Genomic DNA, 14,960 nt, shown 5'->3' with positions numbered 1-14,960 from the left:
CCCCCAACATCCCCCACCACTCCCCATACCCCCTGACATCCACCCACCCCTATAAACCCCCCATCCCATGTCCCTAACTTACCTGTGACAGCATCTGGGGCAGCAGAAGCACCACAGAGACACTGTGGCCAGAAACCCAAGCATCTCTCTTGGAGGACTGACTCCTGGATTGCCTCAGGATGTGGTCTGGGACCATGCTCTGCCCTGCTTTTTTCACCCATGTTTTATTTTGAAACCTGGATTTCCAGGTACCAAAATTTTGAGCCCACGCTGCAAATATGCAGCGCAGGGAATGCTTTTTGTCCCCGGCATGCATCTTGTGGCGTCTCAAACTCCTTTGAAATGTTGCAAGAGGCACATGCGCACTCGGCTGGACACGCCAGCAGTGTCCTTCAATAAACCCAACTCACCCCTCAAAAAATGCAGCATTTAGTTTTCTCTTGTTTTTAAGCCTATAAAAAAAATAGAGCAAAGAACTTAGAAAGACCACAGCAGGTCAGAATGTTTTTAACATTATGAATGCCTATTTGAAACCTCTGGGCACCTATACATGAGCAGCAAGGCTGCTCCAATGCACTGTCATTACAGAGCATCAGAGCAGGCTCAGTTAATCGAGTCTGCTGGAGCACAGTAATTACCGCGCTCCAGCAGACTCCAGCGTCTTATGTAGCATCATCCTTGTGCTTAAAAATGGCAGTGGGGACACTTTAAATAAAGCTCATCAAACAAGTTTTAGTTAAAGTGACCCTGCCACCATTTTTAAGTGTGGGGACACTTACACACAAGAGACTCTGGGGGCTTTCATTAGAGTAGCTCTTGGACCTGCTCTAATTAAAGTGCCCCCTTTCCCACTTCCACAGCACATGTATAAACACCCTCTAGGTTTTTGTGAATCAAGTTTACACCCCTGGTAGTGCTTGGCAACTCGCAGCACACTTGTTAGTATATCAAGGCACTTGGGGTGCTGTGGTAACCTGGTTGAGAATAACTACATATTTGGAATAAACACAAGGAGCAAATAATCTCTATTGACTAAACATTTTTTCCTTGGCTAATTATTATTCCTAACCACCCTGGAGAATTTATTTTCCTACAGTACAGTAACCTAAAGACATTTCAAGGGTACAGACATTCTGCTTGTATTTATATTCCTGCAAGCCCATGGTAGATAACATGGGTGTGTCCCCATGTGTAGAGGCCTGCAGTTGCTGCAGTAAAAATAAGTGGCACAAATTTGTGCCATTGCTTTTTGTTGCTATGCACGCCCCTGCACATGGAGTTGGTGTGGGGCAAATTGACCCAGATGGGGTAGAGAAGGCTGAGGCCAGCACCTGGGCTGGCCCCAGCAGCTTCACCTGGAGTCCCGGGGGCCTCCTAGGGCAGCAGTGGTGGTGATCTGGGTGCTCAGAGCCTGGCCAGCAGCCAGAGCATGGCTCTGGACAGCCAGGCTCTGTTTCTGCTAGTTAATGCTGCTGCTGCATGTATCGCACCTTGTTTAGTGGTGGGGTTTTTTTTGACATTGGGATCTCCTGGTGTCAAAAAACCCCTCCCTGCTACAAATCAGCAGTGCAGTGAATATGTGCACATGTGCTGTGTGCTTGTGGGGATGCGCCCCATGGTAGCAAATGTTTAAATGAGTGTAAAGTGTGCCAGATTTCTCTCTGCACTTGGGTCAGGACAGACAGCAAGTGAATATGCCCTCCACACAAACTAACATAGGCCTGAAGGTTTCTCTGTATTGAGCCATTTCTACAGTGTGCTGCTAGAGCTTACAAGCCATTAGCAGAGTGCAAAACCATTCAGCCAGAAGAACGTCCTGGCCATGGCCTCCACTTTCATCACTTCCTCCTCAGGCTTGCCCTCATTCTGAGTCCATTCCCTAATTGCTGGGGCTGCTACAAAGCTAGAACAGACCTGGGTCTCTCACAGCACAGTGACCCCTGACCTAGAGGCTCTCTTATAGGGCCTTAAGCCTTCCCCCGAGGCCTTCTCTGGGAGTCACAAGAAAAAAACAGAATCACTTCTATCACGATTGCACAAATGTAAATGAGGCTGTTCAATTTCACTTGTAACAGTGTATAAACCATTAAAGTCTCCGATGGATTTTCATGCTTATCTATCCTACAGCCTTCTACCAGCACTGGAATAATGTGGTACATGCCCCCAGTTTCTAAGACTATGTGTCCTTGTTTGTTAGACAGCCCATCTGCCTCTGAAGGCTGAGAATACTGTGTGAGAGAGACTCAGGCTTTTAGAAATCAGTTAACCGCTGTTGCCCATCCTGAACCATTCTAATGCTCACATATATCTCTCTATATATCTACACAGATATATATAAGCATTAGAATGCATGTACCACATTATTCCATAACATGAGATAAGGTGGCACCAGCTTACAAGGCCAAAGGAGGCCTGAAATTCCTGTTTTGGGAAGGGTGTGCATGTGATGAGCTTGGAATGTACCAATGAAACACAGCACGGACAGTATGAATACCACAGAGAGACCAATCAGTCTCTCATGATAGCCATGGATGGAGAGTCATCAGGAGGGAATGAGAATACAAAAGCGTAACAAAGCATCCTCCCCCCTGTCCTCCTCCATGAAAGGGTCCCTAAGAGGGTTTTCTGCCCCCATCCCCTGAGAGGGGTCCCCGAGGCCACTATGGACAGACAGCACACCTCCATTTCGTCTACTCCACTTGGAGGGGAGGGGGAGGCAGCCTCGGCATGCCACATCCAGGCTGCTGACATCTGACACCTAAGAGAGAACCTTCAGATTGAAGCCTGCATCCTGGCCAGATGTTCCTTGGCTGTGATGACAGCCCTAGGATTGGTAGATATACAGAATTGCTTCATTGCCTGTATTGTTTCTTTTCTGTTATCACTGTGTATCAATACATTTGCCTATTATCAAATGGAAAGGTCGTGGTCGGTGCGAGGGTTGGGTTCTGCCCACCCTCCCCCACACAGAACAAGGCATCTGGGTCCTAAATCCAGAGCCAACACCAGTTAAGAATGTAAAGAAACATGATCCCTGTTCAACCTAGCTATGCTAACAGAAGCTGCTACTGTAAATGGAAAAACACCAGAAAAACTGCGCTTTTGACAGTATAGAAAGTTTGCTTGGTGGGTGTCTATATTGGTACAAAGTGCAGCTTTGCTTATATAGCTACATCCATGCTAGAAGAAATCGAGATTTTTTTTGGTATTTCAAATGTTAAATGAGATAAAAGAACTTAGCAGAGTTTCCATTTGTTCAGGAATTCATGTCCCACATTTGTCTGGTACAGAAATAAATAAAAATGGATCCTGTGTTCTTTAGAGATTAGGATAAGTCAATCTCAATTAAATATGCTTCCTTCTTTTACAACTTACTTTTAGATTCTTACTTTCAGAATATAACATGAAACTAAGGCTTTCAGCTGTATAAATTCACTAAAGATTGAAACAAACAAATTTGCTTTCCAGTACTGTATCAATCATTATGTTTAAAAAAGGCATTTTACTTTTATTGTTTTTTGCTCATTTTTTATGCTAAAATCTAGGACATCTATAAAATTATTCGGTGACTTGTAAGATATCACGAACATATTTTTGTTCCTTTCTTTCTTCAATCAGAATATATTTACGCACTATTTCATTACTTACATGGCATGATTTTTCTTTAGCTTGGTCTTTCTCTCATCTCTGATAACAACTTACTATTGAGTTTTAGAAGAATCAAAGGTGGACCATTTTAAAAATAAACTTTAAAGCAAGGTTTTATTACTCACACACCAAAACCTTTTCTCTACTTTAAAAGAATTACAGCAATAAAGACATTTCAATCTGCCTTGTTCAGGCCTATCATCTTTCTATATTCAACTGAACTTTTCATTGTTACTCCTTCCTGGCCTAAAAGAAAGCAATCTGCTTTTATATATATGATTGGTTTGAATATGTGTCTTTAAAGAAGGAATGGAAGAAGCAACTGTGTTTTTTCAATTCCTCTTCCAAAGACAAATATTATTTTTTTTTCAAAAACTCTTTATTGTATACAGTTTTCACAATGTCACTTCTGTTATTTCTACCCATAATATTTAATATCTATCTCATAACCAGGTAGTAGAACAATGTGCAGTTTAATGTTTGAGGGCATCCACAATTTTGTACAGATGACTACAGAAGCCATTTTCAAGGAAAAAAAACCCCACTTTTATAAGTAACTTTAAAATTGTTGTATTGAAAAGGGGGTAAGCGGAGTAGAACCCATAAATACTCCAACATACTTTTACTAAATATTACTATTAATATTGGGGAAGAGACATTATATCTCACCTAGAGAGCTGTTATTCAGGACATTTTCCAAATACATGACCATTGCCTCAACATCACTGTCCTGTTGGTACAAGAGCGAGAAAGAACATTAGAATTAGAGCAAGTATGAATGTTAAACTTCCTGCACTACAGTTATGATCCTGCAAACACTACACAAGGGTAGCACTTATGATACTGAGTAGTCCTACTTCTAAGCTGTAACCTCAAATTTTATTTTTTTATACACACACACACACACACACACACACACACAAAACAAAACCTCTGAATCCACTGATCAATGCCACTTTCTACCTTTTTCTTCTAAAACATCAAGTTTTGGGCAATGCTCCATACAACATATGCTGCTGTCACTTGCCTAACAGAATTGAAAACATGTAAAGCGCACACGCAGGTTGAGTATAGAATACATGCTTGTTAACATGTGTGCAATCTCTACCAAAGTTCGATGAGGTTTAGTTCAAGTGCCCCCGCTGCCATTTTAAAGCACTGGGATGCTGATACATGAGATGCAGGAGGCTGCTGGAGTGCAGTAATTGCCATGCTCCACCAGGCTCAGCTAACTGAGTCTGCTCTAACATACTAGAATTCCAGCATGTCACGGAGCCTACGCACTCATGTATAGGCACCCTTAGAGACCAAGTGGTTGAGAGGCATGAGTTTTCATATGCAACGACCTACTTTATCAGATACCATCATGTCAGCATTTGAAAAAGTAGGTTGTTGCCAACAAAAGCTCATGCCTCTCAATCTCCTGGTCTCTACTAGCATTCATACACATACTTTTTTTCCCCAGGATGCACTGGAGATCTACCGCTTCAGAGCAGACTCGATTAATCAAGTCTGCTCTGCATGTGAGCTGAGGTGACCTGCACTATGCCATGTACAGTTCTATAAGTGGTGAAATGTGTGTTAGCGCACAGAAAATGGCAGCGATGCACTTTTGAACTAAAGCACCTCTGAGGTGTTTTAATTCAAAAGTGTGCCACTGTCATTTTCTCAGTGCTGATGTGCATTTCACCACTTATACAACTGTAGGCATTTCAAAGCATCTGGAGCTGCAACACATACATATGTAAAAATGCCACCCTGCCTGCCCTGTCTTCTGCCTGACTTCAAATTAACATGACTAACTACCTCTATTGACATTCTGGGATCACTTCAAATGTTCAAGTCTAGAAATGAACAGGGTGTCCACTGTTTCCTACTTCACTACACTATCTCTTCAGGATGGATTCAGGCATATGGTGATAAAAGAGACATCAGGAAGGGAAACTCCCAACCCTCATGTCACTGAATTGTCTTTTCAGTGGGAGTTCAAGGACCAGTTTTCAAATAATTTCTTCAGAGTGAAAGTTAAAATGGTAACAGCTTAATACTTCGAACCAAACTAGATACATCCACATGGGAGCAGGGAGGCAAAATTTCCAGTCTCCAAAAAATTTTTAAAAGGTTATAAAAATTGAACGGATAACAAGTATATTTAAAATGATACAAAAATTTTACTGAATAAAAGGCACTGAAAGTTTTACCTAGATGCAGCTAGTTGGGGTGTGATGCAACTGAGTAGTATACAATTGACTTCAAATAGCTATTTTTTTAGTAGGCAACCCTCACCTCTGAATTATGGTGTATGCATAAGAGGTCTAGTTAGGTGCCTGATGAACCTGCTTGTAGCGACTCCTGCAACCATCACACCAAGACCTTTGATGCAAATACCTAGGCAAGAGTATGGAGGAGTGGAGGCTGCCCAAGACCTCCCATGTTCCACTTTAGACCATTGTAAGAGAATTTAAAAGCTAATCCAAGTCCAGATGTTCAGTGCCTTGAAGGCTGTAGCTTCTGCCACAGAGCAATAGATAAAAATTGCTTCTAACTGCCTCAAACCTCAGCGAGGTTGTGTTTCTGTCAGGGTGATATCCCTTAGGCTTTCTCCAACCAAGGCAGTGGGGGCTAGGGTTCTGAGGCACCCCATACTCACCTTACTCTGGAGGTTGCAACATTGTGGTATTTTGTAGGGCTTATCCCACTACGAGTAACCCCACCATATTGCCAGCAGGCCTTACAGTTGGATGCAGTTTACGGTCATACCTAGGACCAAATAACTATACTGAGCAATAAAGCAACCTGCATCTTGTTTCCAGTTTAATTTTTCCTCAAGATAGCTGTCTCAAATCAGCTCTCAATATAACAAGTACATCCTCTTTGCAGAAAGCAAAGCCCTGAATGAAGAAAAATAAGGGTTTCTTACAGATGAACATGGATTCTTTTATGAACAGAAGCAAGTGTGGAAGAATTCAAAGACTTTTTAAATGTAAAAGTAACGAACCATGTTCAAATAGCAATAAGTCATTCCAGAATCTAGTGGACCATTTCTTGGGTGATTGACAGCATATAGTCTGCCAGCACCCATAGCCTCTGATGAAGCCAATGAAGCTGTACTGATTTTTCAGTAGATGAGACAGTTTGACAGTCTCAGGAGACACCTAAAACGGAAGACTTTAAAATAGGTAGCTATTGTGTTCAATTACTACACTCTTTCTTTAAAAATCATAGAAGGTAAGGCCTCTATGCTTACTATCATAAAAGAAAAACATAAAAATCAAGATGATTAGCTGAAATGGATCATGCCCATTATCACCTCAACTACATCAAAGCCAACATGACACCCTCAGTGAACATCAAAAAATTGCCGATGTTTTTAAAGCAAGTTTTCACATTCCTCTCTTATTCTTTCTATTTAGATCCCATCAAATTAGAAAACCAGAGTTCGTTGAAAAAAGGCATATTTAAGGAGAGTGGCAGAGTAAGGAGTCTGGAAAAGTAATTGTTACATTCATTAAAGGTGAACTTCACCTTTCCTTCTACCCAAAACCTGAGCAAAGTGGCTTTGTGCAGAGAAACTCAGGTGGAGGCAAGCCATTGAACCATCACCTTGCAGCCAATATGCACTCCTGTTCTGTAGACCCTGCTCCACTCCTTTAGGTGAAAAGGGGCATGTACATGCCCACCATGTACTTAGGGAGCCACTTGCCACACCACTGTCCCCAAATCTGTGCCATGGTAGCCTGTGCAGTTCTAAGATGAATTCAGACTTTCCCACATAAGAGGGAAATGGTCATCTTGGAGCCTCTTCATGCACATAAGGAAGAGTATAATTAGGTGCATGAAAAATTTTACATTGCAGTAAGGGTCATATTCTAATCCCACTGTGAACATCAACCTAACAGCAGATTTTAAGCCTGCATTTAGTTGGGGTAATTCCTGTGTACAAAAGAGGTTATAAAATGCAGCTAAATCACAAGCAAGGCATTGTTGCATTCACTTTGCAAAGATATAAAGGTCAGGGAAATGAAGAATTTGGGGTCTTGTTGAGACTATGAAGAGAGTGAAGTTGCTTCAGTGTCTCATGAGCAGGGATCCTGGTCTGCTCTGATAAAAAAATCCCCAATTTTCAGATTAAGAACAGTAACCCAAAATCTATATTTTTCCATCATCAAAATGAAACACCACTAATATACATATATTAAATATAAATATATTTATATTTACTATATATATTTATTAGTGGTGTTTCATTTCAAATCACGAAAAATGTGCATTTTGGGTTACTGCTTTAATCAAAATATTGGGGAGTTTTTGTTTTTTTTTTTATCAGAGAAAACCAGGATCCCTGCTCACGAGCTAGACTGTTCTCAGTGGTGGCAGATGACAGAACATGGAGCAATGATCTCAAGTTGCAGCAAGGGAAGTTTAGGTTGGATATTAGGAAAATCTCTCTCACTAGGAGGGTGGTGAAGCACTGGAATGGGTTACCTAGAGAATCTCCATCCTTGGAGTATTTTAAGGCCTGGCTTGACAAAACTCTGGCTGGAATGATCTAGCTGGGGATGGTCCTGCTTTGAGTGTGGGGTTGGATGAGATGACCTCCTGAGGTGCCTTTCAACTCTAATTTTCTATGATTCATCATAATGCCATCTTTCTAATGCATAGCTCCAAGGGCTTCATTTGTGACTGTATTTTTTACCAGCTACATTGAAGAAATCAAGAGTACTAATAATACATAATGAACTTTAAACTACATTCAGGGTTCAATTCTACTGTCACTGCAGTTGATGGGAGTGTTCCCATTGAATCAATAGAGCAGAAGAAGTCCCTGCAGGTTATTAGCAGGGCAAATTCTACCAAAAAATGTGAAAGTTGTTAGTTTAATTAGATGTGGGCTAAACCCCTAAAAAGTTGATAAGAGACATCAGAGAGCTCAGGCCCAATATGGAGCTCCTCACTTAAGAAAATTAAATATTGTGTTTGATGGTTCCTTTTTTGGGTGTGTGGGGGGTAGGCAGAGAGGGGGTAACTTTTTCTGGAAGATGAAAGATTTGTATTAATATTCACAAAAAAGGAGCAGCCTCTGCCTCAATAAAGGTACTATAACAAGGGAAAACTAAAGAAAGCTAGTCACTTCTTTGATAGAGGCATTTCTAAAAAAGTATTTGCACTCTAATCATTATACCTATGAATCTTCCTGTAAAGTTGAAAGGATTTGTTTTCCTCACAATGTGCATACATAAAGACATACATAGGTGAAGGATCAAATTCTGAAAAGAGACATCAATGAAATATTCCTCCCACCTCCAACACTAGTTATTGTTGTCACCAAACTGGAATTCACTAAAACAAGCGACTAAATGTTATTCTGCCTAAACCTGACTGCCAATACCTAATTTACTCTGCATTATTAAGAATTCTATTTGTATCAGCCACCTTGCTAATTCTAAGTTGCTGTCTACATGTTCAAAAACATTATTGATTGACACTTAATGATATAACTCTATGACAATCTGGATGCAAGTTAAATGAACACTTAAAAAGGCCTACCAGAGAGACGAAATACAATAAGGGATAATGAAAGTGAGTAATAATGTATTTCAAGAGTATATTATGGTGGGTTTTTTAAGAAACTGTATCAGTGTTTTGTTCAGTCTATACAGGAGGTGTAGACTGCAGGGTCTATAATTGCATCAAAACCATTCCATGAACTATGCAACTGATTTTTGTTTGACTGATTATCATTTTATAGGATCACTGCACTTTTAATAGAAACAATAAACTGCTTCTAAATTTTCATACAGCTGTAATAAAGACAATGCAGCAAGGAGTTTCATTTTTTTAAAAAAGCATCTACCTGTCCAAATGCTATTTTTATAGTCCTAAACATTGCCTAAGCTATCTTCTAATATTACCTTATTTTTTCCTTAGCTTCCTTTGAAGCAAAATGTTATTGAAGTCCTATCAGCCTCTTTTGTGTTTAATCTGAATGGCTACTTGATTTATTTTGATTAACTAGATATTTCCAGATTAAAAATGAAATTGGTTTGAGTAAGCTTTTAAAGTCAAAGTGTAATGGATAGAAGAACTGCCTCATTCCCAAGCACAATTATACTTCCTTATACAATTATACTTCCTTGCACAAAACCACCATTTAATTGTGCCTTAACAAACAAACAAACAAAAATTGGGACAATTACTACCTCAGATAGTTACAAGTTACTTAAATTTGATGAGCAACATTGATACATGTTGTTCCCTAAAGAAGTAAAAGAAGTCACAGTCCTTTCTTAAGGGCTAGGGACAGACATTACACATAAACCGGTTTAAGTGATCAGAAATGGGTTTAAACCTGTAACAGAACAGACACTTAGTGTACATAAACAAGTTTGAAAATGACTGAAACCAGTTTGAGATAAACCTGGTTGAATGTAGTATCAGACTCACCTGATTTGGCTCAAACCAGTTTATGCAATGTCTGTCCCAGACCCCTTGCTGGATTAAGATAAATCAGACTCCCCCAGCATCTTGGCATGCTCTCTGAGCTGGGCAGGGCTCTCTGTTCCACAGCGCAGCTGGCCCCATCCCTCTGTTTCCTTGCTGGAGCTCTGGCAGAGACTGCAGGCATCTGCCTGGTTTCTTCCTGCTAAGCAGGAATTATTCCCTCCCACCCCTCTGCTTTACACAGACACCTCTTAGCATTAGCTAGTAGACCACATGCTGGCTACAGTCCATGCTGTGTGAGAAGACAAAGGCAGACAGGCTTTTTGGAGCTAATCAACAGGTAGCTTAATGTCCTTCCTTGGAAAAGCTGTTAAAGAGCTTGAAATAATGGAGAGAGGCTTTGTTTTCTTAATGGGCTGATAACACTGAGTTAGGGGTGATAAACATTACCTACTGGGCTGCTGGGGCGGGGAGGGGCGGCAGGGGAACAGATGACCCCTCCCCAGTGCTGCTGGGGCCTGGCCACGCCCTCTTAGCTCAGCACTGAGGAAGGGAGGGAAGTCTGCTTTAGTACCCCCCGGCTTCTAGCCTGGGCCACTGCTTGCATGTGCCTTCATTTTTTGAGTCCAGAGGGGATGTCTGCATGGTTACAAACTGGTTTAGCCTAGCCAAGTTAGATTAACCTGAAAAGATTCAATTAATTTAGGCTCAAGTTTTTTGAATGTTTGTCCCTAGCCAAGGAGTTTACAATAAAAACCAAACTGATTAACATGATAAATTAGAAACAGACTGTATATAGATCAGAGGCACACAAGACACAGACTGAAGGTACACAACACATTTTCAAAAGCTCCTAATGATTTATGAGGCTAAGATCCATTTCCAAATGTGACAATACTCAATTACGTCTTGGTCCCTAAAGTACTTTTGTTCTTAATCCTAAAGAGGTACAGAATACTCTCTCTATTTGGATGGTTTATAAATGCACATACATGTGACCTAACTTTGACAGGTTTCTAGCACTGACAATCTCAGTAAAATGAGTGGGAACTGTAATTGATCAGTACTTCTCAAGATCAGGCACTCAGTGTATTATGCTGATTGTTGCTTTACAAACAAGTATAAAAAATAGCACGCAGGCATATGCTATTGTCACACAGGAACACAATCTACCTGTTGATTTGTTCTGGAAACAGACTGAGATATTTTAGCATCCTCGTCCTCTTCATTGTATTTCTCCTCTTCTTCACTTGATTCTGAGCAAGAATCAAACTCATCATTATAATATGCTTCTGCAATTTGTGGATCTTCAGGGATCTCTGGAATGAAACAAGAGTATAGATTTTATAGGAATCACTATATGAAAAGGTTACAAAAGTTATTTAAAAGTTGATGAGTATGTATACACACATACACATAAACATCTCTCTCTCTCTCTCTCTGCATATACATACATTTACTTAAAAAGACACAAAGTATTTTCATATCACCTACAAGGCAATGGATCCTTTAAAAAAAATCAGACAGTAGAATCTGACCAGAGTCATGCCATTAGTGACAAAAAGGTACTGTTAAAACTGTTTCTGTCAAAAGGATAGAATCATATTAGGTTCTGTTAATTATGGCCCTCAGTGGATCTATATTGATATATACCAGAGTACATTTGGCTGAAATGACACAAACTGGGTTATATCTGTGTTACAGAAGGGTGAATTCAGTCACTACTTGGTTTATTCCAACTTGCTTATTTTGTGGTAAATAAGATGGCTAAATTAAAAGGCAAAACAAATTAGATGAATGTCGGAATCATTCCATACATCATTGGAAAGAATAAAGGTAAGGCACAGGAGATATATTACACAAAAATATAATTACTTCCTTTGGCAGGGCACTGTTGGTGCCTGCCACTTTAAGGGCCGAGCCAAGCAGCCAGCAGGTGCTTAATTGCGACAGCCATTTTAGATCCATGGCTGCCTATATAAACAGGGTAGTTTGCTGCTGACAGGCCAGGCAGTAACACTGCCTGGCTGCAAGGCTGCTTGTAACAGCCTGGAGGTAAGGGCATGAGCTGTAGGGGATGGTTTGGAGACTCCTCATCCTGGGCATGACCTAAAACTGCACCCTGCCAGGAGTGGGTGGCCTGGTGGGGCTCTCAGTGGTGTGGGAGCCCCCAGGAAATGCCAAGCCAGTTACCACCCTGGTGAAAGGTGAGTAGGGGAAACTTAACCCCACCCCTCACCTTTGGGTGGGCCATACAACATCAGAGCAGGGTAGGCCAGGTAAGCTTCTGGACGTGCCTGAGCCTGCTGGGGGAGTGACCCTGCAGGGTCAGGCACACTTCCAGGAGCACCTGAGCTGGGAATGGGGGACCGCAATCCCTAAGTGCAGGCAGGATGTGAAAACCCAACCGAGGCACTCAACTGGTCTATGCTGCGGCCAGGACCGGAAGGGTCAAAAGGGCCAAGGGCCCACCATGAGGAATACCCATGATGAGCGAAGAAGCTCAGGGTCCTGACTGGCCTGAGACAGGGCCAGGACTTACAGAAGCCAAAGGTCCCATGATTGGGGGCCACAGTGAAGGGGTGGAATGGAGCTACAGACAGCCCCCGCAATATTGGGGTGTAAAATGGGCAGCCTCCCACCTTAATTAACAACCTAATTATATTCCATCAAGGTGTGGTGGGTGAGTCAGGTGGGTGGCGTGTCCAGAGGCAGTTTAGGAAACTAGCCCTGAGGCTAGCCAGGGACCCCACTTTGCCACACTTCCCTGTCCTTTCTCCACTTGCAAAATACTTTCAAAGGATTAAAAATAGTACATTTTATGATTCATAGATTCAACCTGCATACGTCAGGCCATGAGTTTGGCTAGTTTACAGTGACATGGAACCTACTCTTAATGTTAGCTACTTACTTTCCTTTTCCCCAGTCTACCTCTAGATGACGTAACATTACAGATTCTGGAACAGATTTTTCCATTTTTCTTTAACCTTTTCACTGAGTTTTTCACAGATTTCTACCTCACTGACACTGGTATTATATCAAAGTAACTCCATCATCATCAAAGGAGTAATGCCTGAATAATACCAGAGTTAAGGACAGAATCAGCCCCCCCGGCTTCTGAGTCAGGCAGACCTAGTACAAAGAGCAACAATTCATCTTGAAATGCCAAGCTTAAAGCAGAGGCTGAAGGCACTTATTCTGAATTATATTTTTTGGGATGTGGAAATATGCACTTAGCCCCCAACAAATCATGGGGCCTTAGCAAGACGCTAGGAAATAACCATGGGAACCTTTTCTTCCTGAAAAATTTGTGAGGGCTTTGAAAATGTAGAATTAGGTTTTAGTCCTCCTTTATTACCTGGGATTTAAAGTACTGAGCACGGAATATTTTTCCTTTTTTATTTTAATAACTTCAGTTCTCAAAAACATACATGTACTCACACTGATTTATACCAGTTATACCAGTTCCTTCAGAAGTATCATGCAAGAATGAACTCTGGAAAAGTATGAGACTAATCTTTATAGTTTTGTGATTCATGACTAAAAAACAATAATTTTGTATTGTTTTACAGAAGTGAATAAATGTCAATCATCAAAAGTTAACACTGTAAAGGCTACTCTGTACTCTATACTTGAACATTTGTATCCTGGAATCGATGTTTACAGTGCCTAAATTAGTATTTACAATCATATTACTGATTAATTGGCATTCAATGAGCTTGCATTCAAACAGGTACAAAAAGGGTAATCTAGACAAATCAGCAAAGGATGCAGAATTTAGCATCAGTACTTCTTGATAATTACAATTACCTAGCAAGGGTGAAAAAAAAAAAGGCTGGGAAAAATTAATATGCTTTTATTTCAATAAAACAATATGTTTTGGACTCAGTAGCATCAGGGCATTAATTTTCTTTTAAAAATACGGCGATTAAAAAAAAATTCTGGGGTGGTGTCACAAGGTCACGTAGGTGCCTTGTGCTTAGAAAAGGGTTAAGAACAGCTGCCAATCACTAGGGCAGCTCAGCTGCTGGTTGCTGGGGCAACCATGTTGTTCAGGTGACCAGAAGGGGGCAGGGCTGGGCCCTTATAAACAGCCCAGGCCAGAGCCTGGCTGGCAGTTCCCTTTTGGCAGCCAGAGGAGCAAGAGCTCTGCAGTGGAGCCTAGCAGAGATGAGCAGGCTGATAGAATGAGTAGCTGCACCATGACGTGGGTGGAGAGAACCCTGACTAGGAGGTTTTACGGGAAAGCCATGTGGGGCCTGGACTTTATGTTATAGCCAGAAGGCTTATGGTTGTGTTGCAGCCGGTTGGCTCTTAGTTTTGTGTTCCTTGTTTGATATGGTTAAAACCGGAGGACCGGGTGAGGCTGTAGGGGTGCGAGGAGGCCTCACAGGAGCTCCCCAGAATTTTGGGGGTTCCTAGTGCCCTGTGTGGGCGTGGCAGTCGTGCCAGGCATGGCACAGTTGTATGGCGCCGCGGCGGCGCAGCAGATGGGGGGGATTGACCGCATCCCTGGATGGGTGATAGTTGTGAGACCCGAGCAGGGGAGAGGACTCCGGCAAAGGGGCAGGGGGCCAGGCACGGCTTAGGCCACCTGAGCCCCACTGATGGCTCACCAGTAAGAAGCCTGAGGGCAGCTCGTGTCTGGCCATGAGAGAGAGGGGGCCACACGAGCGGAAGCCCTGGGTGGGTGTTGCTAGGGAGACGAGCCCGGCGAGGGTGAGTCAGTGATTAGAAAGAGCCCGGCAAAAGCGGAGGGAAGCCACAGGAGCGGGCGTGTATGTGAGAGAAGCCCAAGGGAGGGCGCACATGAAGGAAGCCCCAGGAGGGGGCACATCTGATTGATAGAAACCCCAGTTGGGGTGCGGACC

The 14,960-nt window shown here is 42.0% G+C and overlaps 1 protein-coding gene across 2 annotated transcripts in view; it reads right to left on the bottom strand.

The window, feature by feature from the left end:
• NEK11 (NIMA related kinase 11) overlaps positions 1 to 14,960 on the bottom strand; it is a 223,175-nt gene that overhangs the window by 39,942 nt on the left and 168,273 nt on the right. For both annotated transcript variants that reach the window (XM_019508841.1, XM_019508840.1), the window contains exons 13-14: positions 11,263 to 11,408; positions 4,318 to 4,378 (exon numbers count right to left, since the gene is read on the bottom strand). In XM_019508841.1, the coding sequence (XP_019364386.1) occupies positions 4,318 to 4,378; positions 11,263 to 11,408 (207 nt within the window). The remainder of the gene's footprint in view (positions 1 to 4,317; positions 4,379 to 11,262; positions 11,409 to 14,960) is intronic.

Source organism: Gavialis gangeticus, unplaced genomic scaffold (assembly GCF_001723915.1).
Source record: "Gavialis gangeticus isolate Ggan-Ray unplaced genomic scaffold, GavGan_comp1, whole genome shotgun sequence".
Taxonomy (NCBI): domain Eukaryota; kingdom Metazoa; phylum Chordata; order Crocodylia; family Gavialidae; genus Gavialis; species Gavialis gangeticus.
Note: the sequence above shows the minus strand (reverse complement) of the source record. Positions and strands in the feature narration are given on the sequence as shown.